The sequence below is a fragment of the Lissotriton vulgaris genome, chromosome 4_1 (assembly GCF_964263255.1).
Source record: "Lissotriton vulgaris chromosome 4_1, aLisVul1.2, whole genome shotgun sequence".
NCBI classification, from domain to species: Eukaryota; Metazoa; Chordata; class Amphibia; order Caudata; family Salamandridae; genus Lissotriton; species Lissotriton vulgaris.
In genome coordinates, this window is record NC_141691.1 from 979718971 (window position 1) to 979739810 (window position 20840).

The 20840-nt window shown below is 49.4% G+C and overlaps 1 protein-coding gene across 1 annotated transcript in view; it reads right to left on the reverse strand.

Annotated features, from left to right (window-relative positions):
- Window positions 1–20840, reverse strand: part of LOC147722776 (cytosolic non-specific dipeptidase-like) — a 207628-nt gene that overhangs the window by 8863 nt on the left and 177925 nt on the right. Inside the window, exon 11 of the mRNA XM_086965239.1 lies at window positions 12286–12433. Within this exon, the coding sequence (XP_086821365.1) occupies window positions 12286–12433 (148 nt within the window). The remainder of the gene's footprint in view (window positions 1–12285; window positions 12434–20840) is intronic.

A 20840-nucleotide genomic window follows, 5' to 3' on the forward strand; every position in this document is an offset into this window, starting at 1 on the left:
CCAAGATGGGAGACCAGGCCGAGACTGTGCATTCTGCATTCCACAGAGGATGGGTTATTGCCACAGGGTATCATGGGGGCTAAGATGACTCCGTCCAAAGGGATGGGGTCTGCAAGTCAATGCTCTGTGGCAATGTGGGCTGTGTATCAGGGAGGATGGAACCAGAAGTGAGCATAATGAGCTTGCGCACAGAGGTAATACAAAACAAAATTTGGAATGTCAAGCCCCCCGTGAGAGTAAGGCCGCATCAGCACGTTCCATTGTATACGTGGTTGTTTTCCTTCCCATACAAGGTGAATCAATTCCTAACGGAGCGTGGCAAAAAAATGCCAGCCAGGGTCATATGGAATATTTAAGAAAAGGTATAAAAATTTGGGGAGGATCACCATCTTTATAAGTGAGATACGACCAGCCATAGTCAGAGGAAGGGCAATCCATCGAGTGATGCAGTTTGTGACATGTTCCATTGCACATCCATAGTTGATGCGCATCAATTCGTCCCGGTCTGAGGTTACACAAATGCCCAGGTATTTAGCATCATCTGTGCACCACACCAGCAGGTAATCAGATGTAAAGGGAATGACTGAACTGGTCAAAGGAAAAATGTGTGATTTGGACCAATTTATGTGTATCCCGGAGAGGCCACTGAACCTGACAAACTCACGCAGCAGTGTATTGAGATTGTGCTGAGGATCCTTAATATAGAGGGTCACGTCGTCGGCGTATAAGGAGATGAGTAGAGGGCGGTATAGACAGCGCAGAACCAAGTGATTGTGATATTGCCTGACCCTCGCTGCATGGGGCTCCATAATCAGGGCGAACAGTAGGGCAGAGAGTGGACACCCCTGACATGTGCAGTGAGAAACGGGGATGGAGGGTGAGGCATGATCGTTGATCAAAACCCGCGCAGTGGGTGAGGTATACAAAAGCCTGATCCATGTGAGGAAGCTGACGGGAAGACTCATGCATTGTAGGACAGTGAATAGGTAGTCCCATTCCACTGAATCAAAAGCCTTTGAGGCGTCAAGATAGACTGCTACCAATCGTAATTTGGGGTCCACGGCTTGCAAAATGGTGAACAGAGTCCTCAGGTTGTGGGACGTGGCCCTCCCCGGTATAAACCCAGCCTGATCAGGCAAAACTATCTTGTCCGTAAGTAAATTAAGCCGGTTAGCCAAAATTTTTGCATCAGTCTGCGATCTGCGGGTTTACCAGGCTTCAATAAGGACGTGATGAGTACCTCTCTCATGGTGCCAGGCAGGGTTAGTTTTGCATGGGCCTCGAGGAATACCTCTTTAAGCACCGGGAGCAACCGATCCATAGACAGTTTGTAAAAGTCGATAGGAAGCCCATCCGAGCCGGGCGCCTTCCCTGATGTCATGTGCATTATGGCCTCCAAAAACTCATCATCCTCAAATGGGGCCGCAAGGAACTCACGTTGGGTATCTCCTAGCCACCCAAGAGTTATGTCGCAAAAATAGGAAGGGAAGTCAGGGGGTTCGTACGATGCGAGCTATATAGTTCAGAGTAGTATGTAGTAAACATCTTGAGGATATCTAAGTTGTCTCTATAACGCGTACCACTATCATCCACCACGTCCAGTATGTGGTTTGAAAAGTGGGGCTGCTTGATAGTGCTCGCGAGTGCTCGGCCAGGTCTCTCACCTTCGCCATAGCACCGGGCAGTATAGTATTTACCCCTGAAGTCCACTTCACAAGCTGCAGTGTCTGTATACTCTGTTAGCAGCTCACGGAGAGGTGCGCGCCTGTCGCCAGAGTTGGATGCCCACATGTCTGTTTCTAGCCGTTTAATTTCGTGTTCAAGACGTTTCAAATCTCTCCTTAGGTCGCGGAGCACCCCAAAGCTTTTAGACATGCAGACACCCCTAACAGTAACCTTAAAGGCCTCCCAGAGCAAACCAACACTGTCTACAGGGCCTTTGTTCCTGAGAAAAAAGTCCTCTATCTCATCCCCCAGTTCAGCTTGGAACACAGTATCCAAAAGAGTCTCTGGTACGAGCCGCCAACAGCTGGGAACGGCCACGGAGTTGGGAGGTAATAATTCAAAGCGCACCGGTGCGTGGTCCGAGTATGGGTGGCAGTTTTGATTCATGGGAAGATACCTCGGGAACATAACCTATAATCTAATATAGACCATGTAGCATGCCCAGCAGTATAAAAAGTACCATCTCTGGTGCTAGGGTGCACGTGTTGCCAAACATCGACGAGACCATGCTCCGTAAGCAACCCAGAGAGGACATCACACGTTTTTGTGTAGTGATGTGGAAGAGGGTTAGAGGGGTCTATAGAAGGACAGAAAACTGTGTTGAGATCCTCACCCCATAGAGCATGTGCAGAATCTATCTTGAGTACATGCCCCCAGAGTGTCGTGAAGTAGTCAGGGTCATCCAAATTAGGGCCGTAGCTACAGACAAGTATGACAGATTGTGTAGCTAAGGTGCCCCAGATAAGATTGCTGCAGCCCAGGGAATTATTGTATGTGCCTCCCAACCTGAATGGTGTGTTTTTTCTTTATTAAAATAAGCGTGCCTCATGAATATGAGGAGTAAGAAGAAAAAACTCTCACAGAGGCCCAACGGGAGCCGAAATAGGAAGGCCGCGCAGGGTCGAAGCGTGTCTCCTGGAGCATAGCAATTTGTATATGGTGTTTGTCTAGATATGACAATATTTTCCGGCATTTGCGAAGTTCCAGAAGGCCCCTAGCATTCTAAGTAAGTAAGATAATGCCAGGGAGGTCTATCTGCATTGTAGGTGCAGGGAAAGCAATATTTCGCGGTAGAATTGCTAATACAGTACAACAGAATACCCTGACATGTAATAGCGTTGGGGGTGAGTGGTGTATGTCCAGTGCATATGAGAGTGATAAAGCCGGCAACTGTCCCAGTTGGTCTGTATGAATAAGAATGACTTAGGTGCAGTGTCTCCAATAGCAAGTAACAATCCCCAACCCTCCCCCACCCACAATGGCACCCCAATCGTGCCGGGATACTTTTCCCCACCCAATTCCCCAACTAGAAAAACAGGCCAGTCCATTCTAACAGGACAAGGCTCAGGTAGCATGGAATATTCAAGCAAATACAATGAAAGAGGAAGAATTTGCAAAGGGGGAGCTCCAATGTAGGGGGCACCTGATGGCAGTCATCCCTTCCCAAAGCCGTTTTCCAAAAGACCTGCGTTGCAGACATCGGGTCATAACCCATGAAAGGGAGGAAGCGGCCTAAGGGAGAAGGGTGCTTGGCACAGTATTAAGGTTCTACTCCTTGGCGAATATCTTATATCAGAAACAGTAAAAATGAAAAGCATGACAAAGTGTAAGGGGCATAGCCTATCTTGCACTCATCTGCCTCTGAGCCTGGTCAAGACGTGGTGGCGAGAACAAGGCTGCAAGGTAAGGTGTCAATTGGTCCCCAGCAGTATTAAGACTGTAGAGGGCAATGTCCTGCAACCTGCTTGAACGTGGGACTCGAATGTAGCCATCCTTGAACAGCGAGTATCATGCGGCTGCACTGGAGACTGGATTAGTCATTGGCCGATGAAGATGGGCTGGAGTTGTGATCAGACAGGGGTGAGCGCCGTGAAATGGTTTTCAGGAAGTCCTCCACTTGTTGTGGATTAGTGCAGAAGACGTATCTGCCGTTGTGCGTGATGCAAAGTTTCGCAGGGTACAGCAGGGCATACTCAAATTGGGCTTTACGGAGTTTCGGCTTAACTGGGAGGAATTTCCGTCATGCCTCTTGAACCACGCGTGTAAAGTCGGGGTAGATTGTGAAAGAGTTCCCCTCGAGTTGTAGAGGTTTCAGCTTGCGGGCTTTCTGGAGGGCAACGTCGCGATCTCTGTAATTGAGAAGGTGCGCAATGATAGGCTGAGGTGTTTCTCCAGGAGGTGGACGCGGGCCCACGGAGCAGTGCGTGCGCTCCACCACCAAAAGCGGGGAGAATGAGTCTGCACAGAAGGAGCTTTTTATGAGGCGTTCGACATAGTCCTCCATCCGCCCGGTGTTTGTGCCCTTCAGTATGCCTAAAATGAGGACATTATTACGGCGGCTTCTGGCTTCGATGTCCTCGCTCTTTGCCGCGATCACCTTCACCAGTTTATCCATTTGCGCCACTTGTGTTTGTATTTGGGTACTAATGTCCTCGTTTTCAGAGATACGCCGTTCCGCCTCCTTCAGCTGGCCGTCATGCTTATAAACTTTTTGCACTAGGAAATCTAAGCGATTGTTCATAGTATCCATTTTGGCGGATAAGTCTGATAAGATGTGCTGTACTGCAAGGAGGATAGCCTTGACATCGTCCTCAGTGACCTACGACAAGGATTGCGTTTGGTCCATGTTGACAGATGTAGGGTCAGCAGAGTTAGATCTTGTCGCTTTCTTTTGCATGTCAAACGTTAGGCGTGGTTGGCGACCGTCCGGCTTTCCCATCGCGCCACGCAACAACCCTCTCAGCAACAGCAAGGTGTGTATGCCGCTTGGTGTAATATCACCATTAATACCAATGGGGATTCCCAGCAAAGTACAGAACCTGGGGATTAATACAGTAAGCGAGCAATGGTTCTGCTACTCTCACAAATACCAAAAGACAAATGACTTTCTAATCAAGGCCCTTATAGTGGCAAGTTCATTGAATGAAAAATATTAGTCAACCACAATGAATTAATCCCAAAGTAAGAGAGTTCTCCCAAATCATTCTGAAAAATTATTATTTATACTAGTGTATCCACACATATAATATAAACACCATACAGTTGATAACAGAAATAAATCACATTACATAACACACATAGGCAAGTGTGAACATTACATAAATATGCACATCACAAAACATTACAATACATACATATATAAATTATAATATACAACATATTATTTATCAGAAAATGCCTGTTCATTAATGTGAATTATTTGTCAAGACACCAGAATTGAATTATATAGTCACTCCTTAGACATTGATTCGGACGTCTTAGTATACATGTCGACATTTCGACCCCGTCTTTGTGTAGCAAAAACTTGATTAGTTAGTCTGGGGTGTTCATCAAGACTACATAAAAATGTGTGCAACCTATCCAAGAAAAAGACCAAAATACATCTATGTTAGAAAAAAAGGGCCGGACTCCTCCCGCTGCGAGTCACAGGCCAGCGGCAGGAGCACAGAGCTTGGAGAAAACTGCGGCCAGGCCGGGCACCACCGAGCAGCCCCCAGACGTCCAGGCATGTAATTGAGGTACCAAGTGGGGAGTGATGAGATAGCGCCAGGAGGTGCACATTGGGGCCACTAAGCAGCGAGGTCACAGAGCTATAAAAAAAGATCACATCACAGTCTGCCCCCAGGATGTTGCGTAGTTACAGGCTCGGGTCACCACCGCAGATTCCCAGCCTCGTCGGCAGTCGGACCCAAGTTAGCAGACGTCGCAGTTCACCGGGCAGGAGTAAAGGATGACAGGAGGCAAATGGGCAGTAAAACCAGAAGAAATCGCCGTCCAAAGCCCAACGGGGCCTGGCACCACGTGAGACACCGCTGGCTCAGGTAGCCCCAGCAGCCAGACGGGCCTCCAGCAGGAACAACCAAGTCAACCCCCGAGGCAGAGAGCTCCCCTAAGCCGGGTCCGTGGTAGGGCTGAGGAGTCAATTCTTTCACAGCTAAAAGTGGTGGCTGCAGCAATGCACTGGGATGTGAAATGTCACGTCTAGCAGGAGTAGAAGGTAGGATAAATGCCGGATATTAGTGCCAAGCTTCCAGAGCCTCACAGGTGTGCGGCCATCTTCGATGTGCGCCACCTAGCACCCCCGAGGAAGCACAACTCTATATTAATATATCTACTGAAAAGATGGACTGGTTCAAGCAATATTCACAAACCTTAATCTTTGAGATTATTAACCATTCGTAAATACAACACTTTAAATAATTTGCATTCCAACTCAGTAGAAGCAGGGCCTACAATCTGAAACAAAGACCAATCAGTGGCAATAAGCTGCAAAGCAAAGGATCATTGTCTCAGAGTTTAGAAAAGTGAGTTGCTGGGTCCAGGGAGATTATTCTGTCTTTTAGGTTTGGAGTTAGTTGTATAAGTCCCTTAAAGTGGGGCTGTCTCATGACGTGGGGTCCTTTAACACCATGGGTCAGTGGCTACTCACTGAGATGAGAAGAACTTGATAATGAGCAGAGAGGCAGACTCCAATCTGACCCATACAAATGGGGGAAATCCTTCAAACACAAAGATGACTTATTTTGGCTAGCTTAGAGGAAAACTGCTTTTTAGACGGCCAGCAAAGCAGTAGCTTCTCAGAAGAACAACAAATAATGCCAGTGCATAGAGGAATTTAACTCTCCAGGCAGAGCTACCACTCAGCTAACCTGCACTTGTGGATGTAATTTCTTGGTGCAGTCCTCATCCAGACTCTGGTGAGGGACAGAGAGGGCTTTAAGGAGCTGTCTCTGTATCTCTGGGTTTGTTGAGCTGGCTGCAGGTACCATGCAGCAAGGAGGGTGTCAATACTAGACAGATCAGTAGGGCCTTCTCTCTTGTTCCTACCCAGAAGGCTATGGACAGCGCTGAGCTCTATATTTCCACATGTGGTATTCAAAAAGATGGAGTGGCGCTCCAGTTTTTATATTCAGTGGGCAATTGCTATCTGTTATTTGGTCTTTAAATCTCTTACAGTTTGAAACTCCAGCCAGGAAGGCTATAGAGGGGGTTTCTGCCTCGAAGTGGTGTCTGGGAGGACAGTCAGTCTCAAACTAAACCCATAGGTTGGGGGTGGGTGAACAAGAGGGCCTTTGTGAATTGCACCCTCCTAGTCATTAAGCTTATCCAACATAAAAGGGCAGGACACCCTATGTACACTTACCAGAATGTACTGTTGTTTAGTAGCCACTGCCTAAAAGCAGCTGGCCTTGTAGACTGTCTAGGGGTCTGCTCTAGCTGGAAAGCCTGTATATTATCCCCAAACAGTTCCTGGAAACAAAGGTGACCAGGAGGAAGAAATAGAGATTGACTGCCCTTGTTGTTCTCTTTGGGCAACACCTATACTTCATCTTGCACCTGCAATTCTCACAAACATAGACATTCTCAATCAGCTAAGAGAAACACCCAAAAAGATCAAACAAAAGTAAGTCCCTCCTGTGTGCATATGTTCTGATATTCACAATCACTAGTGAAAAACAGATGCACACAATATTTACAAACATTTTAAGCACTTAAAAACTGTCATGAAGAGAACTCCTTCAGCTTCAGGCTACTGGAATTAAAAAGGCCAGTTGGCTTACTTACATGGAGTAGGCGGATCAATGGAGGATCTCCCTATCAGGGTACATCAAAATGTGTTCAAGAGAGCACCACATGTACAGTTTGAATGGTCAGGCAATATTAGGGCACCACAAAAAGTTATACAACTAAGAAGACTGTGAAATCAGCAGGGATAAAAGACAAAATGACAGGGATGACAGAGCTGCATAGGTGACTGGTGGACTTTTGGTCTTATAGTAGTTTAATAGTTTTGTGAAGGAAAACACATTTTAGATAGATTTTCAATGTGCAGTTTGAAAATGCAGGGTTATTCTGCAGCAAGTTAATATTGTTGTTATTGACATTTCTAAAGCGCAACTGTTACCCTGAGATATCCTGGAACTAAATAAAGTCTGACTGAGGCCTAAAGACAGGAGAAGTAAATGTTAGAAATTAGACAGAAAAGAGGCAAGTTTTCAAAGCCTTCCTGAAGGCAAGTAGGTTTGGCATGCACCTAATATGCGATGGAAGGCCATTCCAAACCTTGGCTGCTCCCACCACAAAACTTCTGCCACCTCAGTTGGCTTTTTTTACAAAGGGCACCAATACCAACTTAGCATCAGAGGAGCGCAGTAGTCCTTTTAGTGCATACCAATGGAATTGCAATTTAAGGTAGTTGGGCCCAGATCCATGAAGGGCCTCATGAACCATTCACATAGCCTTAAATTGAACCCGTTTTCTAACAGGCAGCCAATGAAGCCTTCTGATCTCAGCCGAGATTGAGGCGTATTTTGGTATGCTGGTGAGCAGTCTGGCTGCTACATTCTGCAGAAGTTGCATAAGTCCTTCCTGGATATTGATATAGAGGCTATTTTAATAATCCAATCTGGACAATCCTAAAGCAGAAATAACTGTTTGTTGACTGTCTTTGGATAAGAATGGCATGATTTTCTTGCAAGATCTTTGAGTATACAAAGTAGATGAGACCACCGCATTCACTTGGTCCCTAAAACTGAGTTTGTTGTCTATCCATCCAGACTCCTAGTTTTTTTACCTTTTTGATAGGGGAGGAAAGGGGACTCAATGAATCAGGCCACCAAGCCGGGGTCCAGAAATTGGCGTAATTTCCGAACAACACAACCTTCGTTTTGCTGGAGTTTAATTTGGGGCAATTTGGGGCCATCCAGTTACCCACAGCAATCATGCAGTCCTGGAATCGGGATGCTGTGCCCTGCAGCATACCTGGCCACAGCGACACCACAATTTGGGTGCCGTCTCCATATGAGGTCAGGCTGAAGCCGAAGGATTCAATCAGGAGAGCCAACAGTGACACATAAACGTTAAAAAGTATTGGGCTCAAGGATGACCCCTGGGGGACACCACAGAGCAAAGAAAACCGTTTGGTAGAGAATTCACAGAGGGAGACAATTTGTAGTCTGTTTGACAGGAAGGATTTGAGTAGTTTCTAGGCGGAGCCCTGGACTCATCCTCTTGCAGTGGTCCATCAACAAAGCATGATGGACCGTATCAAAGGCCGCTGAGAGGTCCAACATAATCATAGCTGCTTTTCCTCCCTGGTTAAGTGTCGCCCTGATACCTTCAGTAGATTTAAGCAGGGCGGTCTCCATGCTAAGCCCCCCTCGAAACCCATACTGTGTGGGATCCAACACCTGAGCTACTTCCAGGAAAGAGCTAAGTTGAGTATTCATGATTTTTTCTGCGATTTTTGCAGGGAGCGAGAGTCTAGATATAGGTCTAAAATTATTGGAGTCTTTAGGGTCTAGACTCGTTTTTTTAAGCAGGGGCAGTAGAGATGCCCTTTTCCAAATTTTGGGAAAATATCCTTCCATGAACATGGCATTTATGATGGAAGTCAAGGTTAAAATGACTGGTTCAGGTGCTAGCTTTAGTATAGAAACTGAGCATGAATCATATGGTGAGCCTGATTTCACCGTCATAAGAGGATTGAAAATGTCTGATGTTTTAACCGTGACAAATGTATCAAATTGTGGGCCAGAGCTTGTTCTTAACGTAGGATTGGCTGTGTGGTCGGAGGACGTTTTGATTTTGAGCTAGTGAATGTGGTGAAAATGGCCTCTACTTTGTCAAAGAAAAATGTAGCTATTTTATCATAAAGGTCCTGGCTAGCCGGAATGGGAGGAGGGGCAGGATGTGCTAAGGTGGTTACTGTTTTAAACAGTTCTTTAATTTAGTACTTTGCCAAATTAATTCTCCTAGCAAAAAATTATTGCTTTGTTTCTTGAAACATCTGTTTGTACTGAGCTAGACCTATTTTGTAATAATGTTTTCCTTTATCATTGTCCTCCTTCCTCCAGATTCTGTCAAGGTGCTTGCAGGCCAGTTTTTGATCTCTAAGTTCTTGAGTATACCAGGGAGAGGAGGGTCGTGCCCTATTTGGTCGGCAGAGTTTCTTGGGAGCAAGCTTATTACCAGCTGCTTCCAGCCAATTAGGATAAAGGAGTGTGGCCTCATCCAGATCTGTAGGTAGAGTGAATAATGTGGAGTTTAACACTTCCTGTAATTCCTCACCTTTTACCCTATTTCATGCTCTGCTCAACAGCTGTTTAGTTGCAGGTTTTCCTAATGTGCCGGTCAGGCATGGTTGACTCAAATAGCACCGCCTTGTGGTCTGACCAGACCAGTGGGAGAAGACCTGTGAACCGCAACTCTGCATTGTTAGAAAAAATGCCGGCCAATGTGTGTCCTGCCTTGTGAGTGGTGCCAAAGATCAATTGCTTTAAGTTAAGATTGCTCATCATGTCCAGCAGGTTTGTGGTATCTGGATCAGCAAGCGCCTCCAGATGGAAGTTAAAGTCTCCTAATATAGTATATGAGCTGGCACTAAGACCACTTTCGAGCATACTGCCAACTTGAGTTATGAATGGGCTTCTGGGGCCTGGTGGCCTATAAATGAGGGTGCCTCAAAAGGTATGATGGTCTGAGAGATAGAAACAAAAATTCAGAGCTTCACATTTGGCATTCAACAAAGGGAAAAAAGATACAGTTACTGACTTGTGATAGAAAACTGCCAAGCCAACCCCTTTCTTGTAAGGCCTATCTAATGTGTAGCAGAGATAATCAGGTGGTGTTGCTTTAACCAAATCCGGACCGGAAGCGTTGTCCTTCCAGGATTCTGTAATGAATGGGATATTCATTTTCTCAATAAGTGAGGCGCAGTCAATACTGTGTTTAACTAAGGAGCTTGCATTAAAAAGAACATACTTCAATGTTTTTCCATCCCAGTGGCCTTTTACGCCCTGCCTGTGTTTTGTGGCTCTTTAACCTGCTGAAACATAAGTTCCTGTAATTCCATGTTGCAACCGGGGCAGGTGAATCGGGCATGTGGAGACCAGGTGCTGGGTTGAATATATATGCATTTGGCATTTAAACCAGTGGTGTTTAGACTGTGTAGCATGCTGTTAGAGTAGTGCATCAAAATGGGGTTACCTGCAGCAGAATGGGCGGATTGGCTGGCGCTGTGCATGGAACACGGGGGCAAAGACTGGCCCGCTACCCTGAGTTCTCCCAAGATGGTGGTCCCGCGCTACTAATGCGGACCCCGGGAGTAGTGAGCAATCTGGTAGGTGTGCAAAGTCTTCAAGTTGTATTTCTTTTTAAAAAATAAAGTACAGAAAAAGGTGCAGTTTAAAAACTTACAGTTGGTAACAATACCATTTCAGTGGTCACTCTCGGCTCAAGCCTCTGGAGGACTTCAATGAGCGCGCTCACGCCAGCCTCTTTTTAAATATAATCAAGGGGGCAAAGACTAGCCATCTACTCTGAGTTCTCCCAAGATAGCGGTCCCACAATACTTATGTGGACCCCGCGAGTAGTGAGCAATCTGGTAAGTTTGCAAAGTAAGCAAGTTGTATTTCTTCTTAAAAAATAAAGTACAGAGCAATTTTAAAAAGGTGCAGTTGAAAAATTACAGCGGGAAACAATACCGTTTCGGTGGTCACTCCTGGCTCAAGCCTCAGGAGAACTTTAAGTGCCTGCTTTAGTTTTAGTAGAATTATTGATACTAACCAACAACCAAACACAACCAATCAATGGTTATCCCGGAACCCTATAAAAGGACCCATAGATCAAGAGCGCACTTTAAAGTCATAGTATAGCCTGACACCCCACTGCCAAGTGCTAAACCGGTTGTTAAAGGCCTTGAACCCATTTTGGCTTGGCAAATACTGGGGCCCTTATTTATGAGGCCTTGCGTCAGTTTTGCGCCGCCGGTGCGTCACTTTTTGTGACGCACCAGCGGCGTAAAATATGCGCCTTGTTGCGCCATATTTAAAAAGTGACGCATCTAGGTAGATGCGTCACTTTTTAAACCCCTGCGCCACATTATACCTGCGTCAGGTATAATGTATGCAGAGGGGACGTTCCCCCGCAAAAAGCCTCGTAATAGTGACGCAGTGAAATCTATGAGATTTCACTGCGTCACTTTTAGGATGCTGTTGCATCAAAATCTTGCGCCTGCCTCACAGCAGGCGTAAGACTGACGCAAGCCCTTTCACATGGGGCTTTCCCCATGTGAAAGGACGCATTGCTGGAGTTGCGTCACTTTTGTGACACACTCCAGCAATGCGTCACTTTTGCGCTTACAGATACGTCAGAAATACTGACGTATCTGTAACTCCTTGCGACATGATGCGTCATACATTAAATATGACGCATCATTGGTGTCGCAAGGAGTGTGCAGTGAAAAGTGACGCATCGCTGTTTTCACGCAGCGATGCGTCACTTTCCATAAATGAGGCCCTGGGATTTTAGCTATCGGTATAGCCTGAGGCAAAAGGGCTATGAAGATATTAGAACATTCCACTCAAAGAATGTAACATTTTCAAAATTAAAAATAACTACTGCCTTGTTTTCAGTAGAGCTCCCACCATTCTGCTGTTCAAATAATAGATTAAGGCACCACACAAAGGCTGCAACACACAAAATAACAATCAGTTTGTTCACAACTGATCTAGATAAACCTTCTGATGAGAAACGGAGGCATGCTAATGTGGCCCATACCTGCTGATTTTCTCATTTTGGCCATGGAGAGCATCATCAGCCCCTCCAATGCCTAATAGCATCACATGCTTCCCAGTCAGATCTTGAAAGGTTCTAGCGATTGGAACGGTTCCTCCAGATCGGACCATGTCCGCATCCACTCCATAAGCTGCAGATAGTTAAAAGACAGAGATTACACTTTGCAAGACATGTTTCCCATTAAACAAAGCTGTCTACTCATGAAAATGTATCGTATTGCAGGTTATGAACAGCAATTAATGTGTATTTATTTCTAGAAAAACATCAGTAAAGTTCTATTCAGGATACTCCTCGAAACAAGAGAATCCTGAAATTCAAAAACTACATTATGGAGTAATACAGTAGTTAATCGGGGGCTTTTGTTTTCTGGTGACATTATGTAAATTTCTTGTTTGAGCACTGACTGTTACAACACAGGGAAGGCTAACACTGTAATGTGTGTACAGAGAGATAAATAGAAAGAGAGCAATACAGATAGAGAGAGCACGGTGGAGAAAGAGAGGTTGGAGAGACAGAGAGAGAATAGAGAGAAACAGAGAAAAAGAGGGAGAATAGATAGAATCAGAGAAGCAGAGAGAGAAAGCCTGGCAGGTGTGGAGTGGTAAGTGGGGCCTACCACGTGCTCATACACTGCAGCAAATAAGGACACACGGACACTATAATACAGTTGGCTGGAAAGACCACGAGCGGACTTCCGCCCGTTTATTTATACCCCGGCGCGAGCCCGCCCCGGGGTTGTGCGTGCGTGCGTGCGTGGGGGAAAGTGAAACATTGTAGTGGAGAGCCCGAGTGGCTCTCTACATCCCTCCTTTATTTTAGTCCTTTTCGCCCCCCGAACATTCAAATAGTAATTCACGGAGATGTCCATGCAAAGTCCCTCAGCCGTTGACTCGGCACCGGATTGGGCCTCAGACCGTAGCGACGACTCCGGATCCCTGATGGTTCGGCAGCCCCGGCCGGGGTTGCTCTAGGATCTTCACTCACGTCCGAGGCCCTTGGCTGACTTTGCTCGGCGCCGAGGCTGGGTGGCATTGGTCTCGGTTGACTCTCTCCGCGTGTCAGTCCTGGCAGAGGACTAGGGGACCTGGGGCAGCTTGCATCTTCCAGTACCAGCTCTTCTTCCTCCGCTTGCTGGTGCCCAACGGCTGCTTCGGTTGCCTTCCTGAAACATGATACGTTTCGTGTGACGGTTTGCCCGTCTCTCCTGGCTGTGACCATTGTCCCTTGAACTCTTTCAACTCTCCACACCTCTGGTTCAAACGGTGTTCGAAACTTCCATCCTGGGTAGTGATCCTTGACGACCACTGCATCACCTTCCCGGATTCCCGGCTCCTGAGCGTGGCGACGCAGACTTGCTTTGGCGTTGGTGGCTTGTCTCCTTGCTTGTGTGGCATCTGCATCCCTCTCGGCCGGCATCCATGCACTCACCGTGGGTATGCCATCTCTGGGGGCCCGTTTAAACAGCACGTGAGCTGGGGCGCACTTTGTCGTCGAGTGCGGCGTTTGCCGGTAGGCTCCTAGAAACAGATCCAATGCTACCTCCAGAACTTCACCATTGTCCACCGCTATCCGAAGGGCTCGGTTTATTGTCCGCATCAGCCTCTCCACTTCTCCGTTGGCTTGAGGCCATAACGGAGTGATCTTCCGGTGAGTGATTCGGAGAGATTCCAGGTATGATTGGAACTCTCGACCCTGGAAGGGAGGTCCATTGTCTGACTTAATCTCCTCGGGGAGTCCCATGGTTGCGAACACTCGGTTTAACACCTTCCTGACGTGTGGGAAAGCGGTGGATGCTATGACCTCTACGACGGGGAACTTCGAGAAGGAATCTACCAGCACCAACATCTGTCTCCCGTCCGGGAAGCTGCCAAAGTCAATGCTTAGTTGGGTCCATGGAGCCCAGGGTGCGTCTTCCGTGATTACAGGGGCTGGAGTGGGTTCGCCCCCAGTGATCGTGCACGCATGGCAGGACCTTATCATTGCTTCTACTTGGGTGTCCATCGCGGGGAACCACACCTTGCTTCGTAGGCGCGCTTTCGTCTTCGCCATGCCTTGGTGTCCCACGTGGGCTAGGCTCAACGCGCGCTGTTGGAGGCTTTCCGGCATGACGAGGAGGTGTCCTCGCAGGATCACTCCTTCTTCTCCCACACTGAGCTCACTGCGAATGTGCCATAGCTGCTGTCTTGCATGGCTGACCTCTGGACGGAGGCTTGCGGCACCATCAAGGAAGCGGGCCCATTGGTTCTCTTCCAGGGCTCGGCGGACTTTCGTGTGGGTTTCATCTCCCGCAGTGGCTTCTCCGATCTCCTTGAGGGTCATGTTGTCGGGACACGCCGCCTGCGTGATCATGTGCACGATCTCTTCTACTTCCTCTCCGTCCTCGGTGGGTGGCAGTTGCGAGGCGACGTCCGGGTGTCTTGACAAGTAGTCGGCGGGATTGTGAGCCCCAGGCCGGAATACCACTTTGAATCGATAGCCCTGTAGCTGGACGGCCCAACGCTCGATCCGTGGAGGAGCTAGTCTTGAGGTTCCTGCAAAAAGGGGTAGGAGAGGCTTGTGGTCTGTGACCACGGTGAATTCCTGTCCGCAGAGGTAGAGATGAAAGTGTTGGCAGGCCCATTTGATTGCCAGGGCCTCCCTTTCTATCTGTGCGTATCTGGTTTCCGTGTCGGTTAGCGCCTTGCTGGCATAGGCGACGGGTCTCCATTCTTCCGGACCGTACTCTTGCAAGAGGACGGCTCCTAGTCCCACGGGACTGGCGTCCACAATCAGTTCGGTTTTCCGCCTTAGTTGAAAATAGGCCATGGTGGTATTGTCTAGAAGACCAGCTTTGACGTTGTGGAACGCTTTGTTTGCGGCTGAGGTCCAGTCCCACTTCTGATCGGTGCGGGTGAGAGCCCGGAGGGGTTCCGCGATGGCAGCCAGGTTCGGGATGAACCGGCCGCAGTACGTGGCCATGCCCAGAAAGCTGCGCACTTCCGTTGGGTTTCGAGGTGTGCTGGCCGCTTTGATCGCCTCCGCTTTCTTTGGGTCTACTTTGAGGCCTTCCCTGGTAAATGTGTAACCGAAGAAGTCCACTGCTTCCTGGTAGAAGGCACATTTGGCTCGATGCAAGGTCAACCCGCTGTCGGCAAGCCTCTGCAGGGTCGCTCTCAGGTTGGTATGATGCTCTTCTAGGGTGGAAGAATAAACAAGGATGTCATCGCTCAGGTTGATGACGCCCGTCAGTCCTGACAGCACCTCGCGGATAGCGTTTTGAAAAACCTCGGCTGCCGAGGATACGCCGAAGCTGAGTCTTGTGTAGCGACGCAGCCCCACATGCGTCGAAAAGGTGGTAATGTATCGACTGGCTGGCTCCAACTCTAGCTGGTGATATCCGGAATTGAGGTCCAGCTTCGAAAACCACTTTGCCCCGTTGAGGTCTGCTATGATGTCCTCCATGGTGGGGGTGATGTGCCTCTCGCGCTTCACAGCCGTGTTCGGGAGTCTCATATCCACACACAGGCGAATGGCTCCCGGTTGCTTTGGTTTGGGGGCGACGACCAACGGGGAGACCCAGGGTGTTGGTCCCGACACTTTCTCAATCAGCCCCAGCTCTTCAAGCTTCCGCAGCTCCTCCTCTACCTGTGGCCGGAGGTTGAAGGGCACCCGCCTATGCCTGAGTGCGACGGGCCTCACAGTGGGGTCTATGTGAAGTTTGAACTTTCGCCCTTTGAGCTTGCCGAGTCCTTTAAAGAGTTCAGGGAAGTCTTTGAGCATGAAGTCCGCGTGTGCTTGATGCACCTGGTTGGCGAAGAATACCAGGCCGAGATCTTCCGCGGTGTGACAACTCAGGAGGGTGCCTTTCTTGCCTTCGGTGATATGGAACTTGGTCTCGGTGGAGTATTCCCCATTGACGACTGTGGCTTGTATTACCCCTCGGAGAGGGAGCGGGTCCGTGCTTCCATAAGTGTATATTCTTGCCGTGGATGGTGCCAGCGTCGGCTTCGGGGACATGCTGTCGTGTTGCTCTGAGTCCATGACGTTGACAGACGCTCCGGTATCAATCAGCGCGTTGACGTTCATCCCGTCCACGGTGATGGAGCACATGGGCGGCGGCCTTCGCTTTGTAGACGCCCGGCTGACGTAGGAGACGATGTATACCTCGTCATCTTCATCGTCCTCGTACCTGGGCCGACGGTCTTGTGCTTCGGTGTCCGGCGGGGGTCGCTCCGGGTCGAGCGATAGCTGATGGATCCGCTGCGTCACCGCACGAGCACGTGGTCCTGCTGATTTGAATTTGCCCCCTCGGCAGACGGCGGCAAAATGGTTGAGGCGCCCACACTTGAGGCACGTCTTGCCTCTTGCGCTGCACGTGGCGGTGGTCGGGTGATCCTCTCCGCAATACCCACAGCGGTTGGTTCGTGGAGGGCCTTGTCGCTGCCTTGCTGGCGGGAACCGCCTGTGAATGGCGTCCACGCGCTCTTCCTTGATGGTCGGGGTCCGCGCCACCGTGGGAGCAATGACTGGAGTGCGCAGCGCCACCTCCATCTCTTCGGCCCTCGCATCCGATAGTTCATGCGATCTGGCCAGGACGAGGATCTCGTCGAGCGAAATCCCTGGTTGCCTGAGGATCAATTTTCTTAGCAACTTCGACTTGCATCCGACAATTATTTGATCCCTTATTTCTTCCCTGGGGTCAGTGAACGGGCACGTGCTTGCAAGTCGACGGAGCCGCGCATAATACATGTCGACGGACTCAGACTCAGTCTGCCATGCGCGCTTAAACTTGAACTTCTCGAAGTCGTTGTTTAGCTGTGGGTCAAAGTGGGCGTTTAGGGCCGCGACCGCGGCGTCGTAGTCGTCCTCGGCACCGGTGTTCGGGAGTGACTCGAATAGGTCGTAGATTTCCTGTCCCCCATAGAGGATGAGTAGGGACCTTTTCACCGTTCCATCAGTTTCTCTAGTTCCCTTGAAGTACAGATTGAGACGCCCGACCCACGCTCTCCATCGGAGGGCGGCAGTGGCCGGATCCGACGTTTCGCTGAACGGCGGGATGGGCGCTGCACCGGCGTGCAGGTGGGCAGGCTGTGCAGGAGTAGTGGGCCCAGCAGGGGCTTGGTTCCCCGCCTGGGCGTTTGCCTGTGGGGGAATCACAGGTGGCGGTGGCTGGGCAACGCCATCTTGTACTGCGCCGGCGTCCAGACTCATGGTGACGCTGTTGGTGAGGGTGTATGGTGCTTTCCGATGCTTGCTGGTGCCCCAGGGTGCAGTGACAGTCTGTATCGCCCTCCCCTCACTCAGTTAGGTGCCCTTCCCACAGGGCAGCAGGCCTCACAAATGTTCTTCTTCAGAGGCAGGAGCGGGCTGAAATGAATTGGCCAATGCTTGATGTCCTGTTGAGACGCCAGTGCCCCAGACAGAGGTAGGCCAGAATTGTAGCTGCCAATGCTTGATTCTTTGGACAGGGCCGGAGCGTGGCGAGGGAGAGGGAGAGCAGCCCGGGGCCCAGCGCGCACACGCAGCGGAGGCGTCTCCCTGGAGTCTCCTGACGAGAGGAGGAGGCGGGCCTGCTCCGGGCCTCGAACACGTGGTGCAGCCGGTGACACTTTTCTTCTCGCCGGCCGGCGAGATGCGGGGGCGCGGTGAACGCGCAGGCGGGGCAGAAGAGTCACTCACCCGCAGGAAGCGAAGGCAGCGCCCTGGCACCACGAGTCCCGCCGGCTGAAGGCGCACCCTCACGGGTGACGCGTGGGCGGGTCTCGACCACAGGGCGCCGCGTGCAGGAGCGGCTGGGCACCACGGCCGGAGCACACACAGCAGGATGTGCAGGAGGCGGTGGGCACGCGTGGCATACGACCGCCTCGTCGCCAATGTGGAGTGGTAAGTGGGGCCTACCACGTGCTCATACACTGCAGCAAATAAGGACACACGGACACTATAATACAGTTGGCTGGAAAGACCACGAGCGGACTTCCGCCCGTTTATTTATACCCCAGCGCGAGCCCGCCCCGGGGTTGTGCGTGCGTGCGTGGGGGAAAGTGAAACATTGTAGTGGAGAGCCCGAGTGGCTCTCTACAGCAGGCAAAGGCAGTGTAAGAGAATAGGATTTTTTGCAGACGTCCCCCCACTTTTTTCCCCTCTTTGGACTGCTAAATGCTGGTTCTCGACTCTGACAGAGCACTGAATCCTGCCTACCAGGCTCTAGTGTCAGTGCTCTCTCCCTAACAGTGACATGGGTAATTGGCATCCCAGTTGACTGAGATCAACCTCTTATAAGTCCCTGGTAGGTGGTACAGGGATGGCTGCTCCGTTTGAGCGGGGGAGCGTTGCCTCACTTAAAAATGCCCCCGAAACCCAGAGATGAAAAATAAAATGGGAATTCGTTACCATTTTATTTTTCATCCCACTGACCTGAACCGAGTGTCAGGATGGGGGCGGGGCAGGAGGGTGGGAAGTATATGCACTTTTCAAAGTGTGCCTGTCCCTTTCGCTGACGGCCAGCCTGACATGTACACTTTGAAACCTCTAACCCCACTGTCTTAAGACTGATGGGTTAGAGTCAGTGCACGCCACAAGGGCGCTGTGGAGTACCGAGTGAGGTCGCTCCCTTCAATCAGGGCGCTGCTCTCATTGCATGAGGTCTGGAGCAGTAGGTCCTGTCATAAGCTAAGTTTATTTAAAATATATTTGATGTTTATTTAAGCCCGCACATCCGTCCGCCCACCCTCCTGGTTGATGCCAGCTACCACTGAAATGGTACTGTGGTACTCAGGGCATGGGTTATAAGGGGTTACTCAGGGCCTGCTGCACTGGTTGTGCCACCTTGAGTGACCCAGGAAACTAAATGACAACAGGTCTGCCATTGCAGACTGCAGTAACAGTGTTCACTGCCCCATTTTGACTTTGTCCTCACCATGCGTGACAGGGTTACAGCACTGCTTTTAAGTGTATGTCAGTCACCCCTAGAGAAGGTCTCATTACCAGGAGGCAGGGTGCAGTAGATTAGGAGTGTAGATATTTGTCACTGTAGTGACTTTACCTTTCAAGTATACTATAAGTGATAGGTGGTCCATAAGATAACATGGGACTTGCAGCCAGGCAGGTTGCAAGCTCCCTTATGGTACCACCTACATATGTTGAGTTTGGTGTCAAACAACATGCCTTATCTACCCTGACTCGAATTTGGAGTCAAGGGAAGGCTGGCATACACCATGGTGGCTACTTAGCATTTTTCCATCTGGTTAACCTAGCTGCCATCTGCTTTGGCTGGCAGGCCTGGGTTTTTCTGCCCCAGCTCCCACCAAACAGTCCTCTGACCTCCTGCCAGGCAGTATGAGCACTCCTAGGAGTCTGATGAAAGGCTTGGGTAGGAAGGAGGTCACATCTCCCTCCTCAAGTGGGCTTGTGAAGTCACACATAAGAGCGGTGAGCTTCAAAGGCTGCACCGTCTCTAATATGCATCTGGGCTGTCCTCCTGTGTAGGACACAGCCCTCTCCTTGTCCCAGGTGTGCTTGGACCACAGCAAGGCAGTAAATCAGGTAGGCAGAAGGTGTACATCTCCAGGAAGGCTGACCACACCTCCACGGTGAGCAGCCTGATCTATAAACCTAAAGTTAGGAGGGCAGAAATAGTGGACTCTGGATATAAAAGGTGACCTGCACCACCGGATGTGGTCTCCTCAGGTGAGGATTAGCTGTAAGGGACTGGCTGCCTATTGGCTACTAGCTCCGACGCCCCTAACTCCCCTAAATCCAGAATTTAAGGAACCCCCTAATACCAGAACCTTAGTTCTGATCGACTCACTTCAAAGAAGGGTCTCGGAAAAAACATTTTCACTGACAACGAGACTTTGCACAAACAAAGGGAATGCTTTGCTTGAAACTGTGTGATTGACTGTTGTCTTTGGCCAAAACTCATCACTTTTCGGCAGATGGACATCGATAGAAGCCAGAAGCACCATAGACTCCCCAGGACAGGTGGGACCAGTCCCCTGCAAAGTGCAGGTAAAATGATTCTCAGAATGAATTAAATCACTTGCCATCTGACCCATCTCGGGAATGCCCAAAGTTAAATAGTGTAGTGCATTCTGGGAATTGTAGTCTGACTTTCATCAATATTTCAAGATTTCAAGCCGCCACCGCACTCCCCTGAAAATTCAGATGTCAAAATTCAATTTCCTTACTTTTATAGCTACCAAGGTATGCTGGTCACCAGTCCGGCAACCGACCCATTAACTCAATTCTGCATTAAGAGGGCATTGCACAACACCTACAACCAATGTCTGCAATGACCCTGCTCTTGTGATTTTGCATCCCCTTTCTGGAAGCACCATCTCAATGGGAAAAGTAACTTTACCACAGGTCCTGTTTTTTGGACCACTGACAGTCTGGACAACCACTGCACCCGGGCTCCATGGGTCAGGTAAAATGTAACAGACTGTTGGGTCCTGGCCCTAGGATCCCGCCACTTCTATTCTGTGAGTGTAGACTGCAAATCGACTCCCTAAGTGACTGACTTTTATAAGTAGTTTTTATCATTGACTGTGATGTTAAAT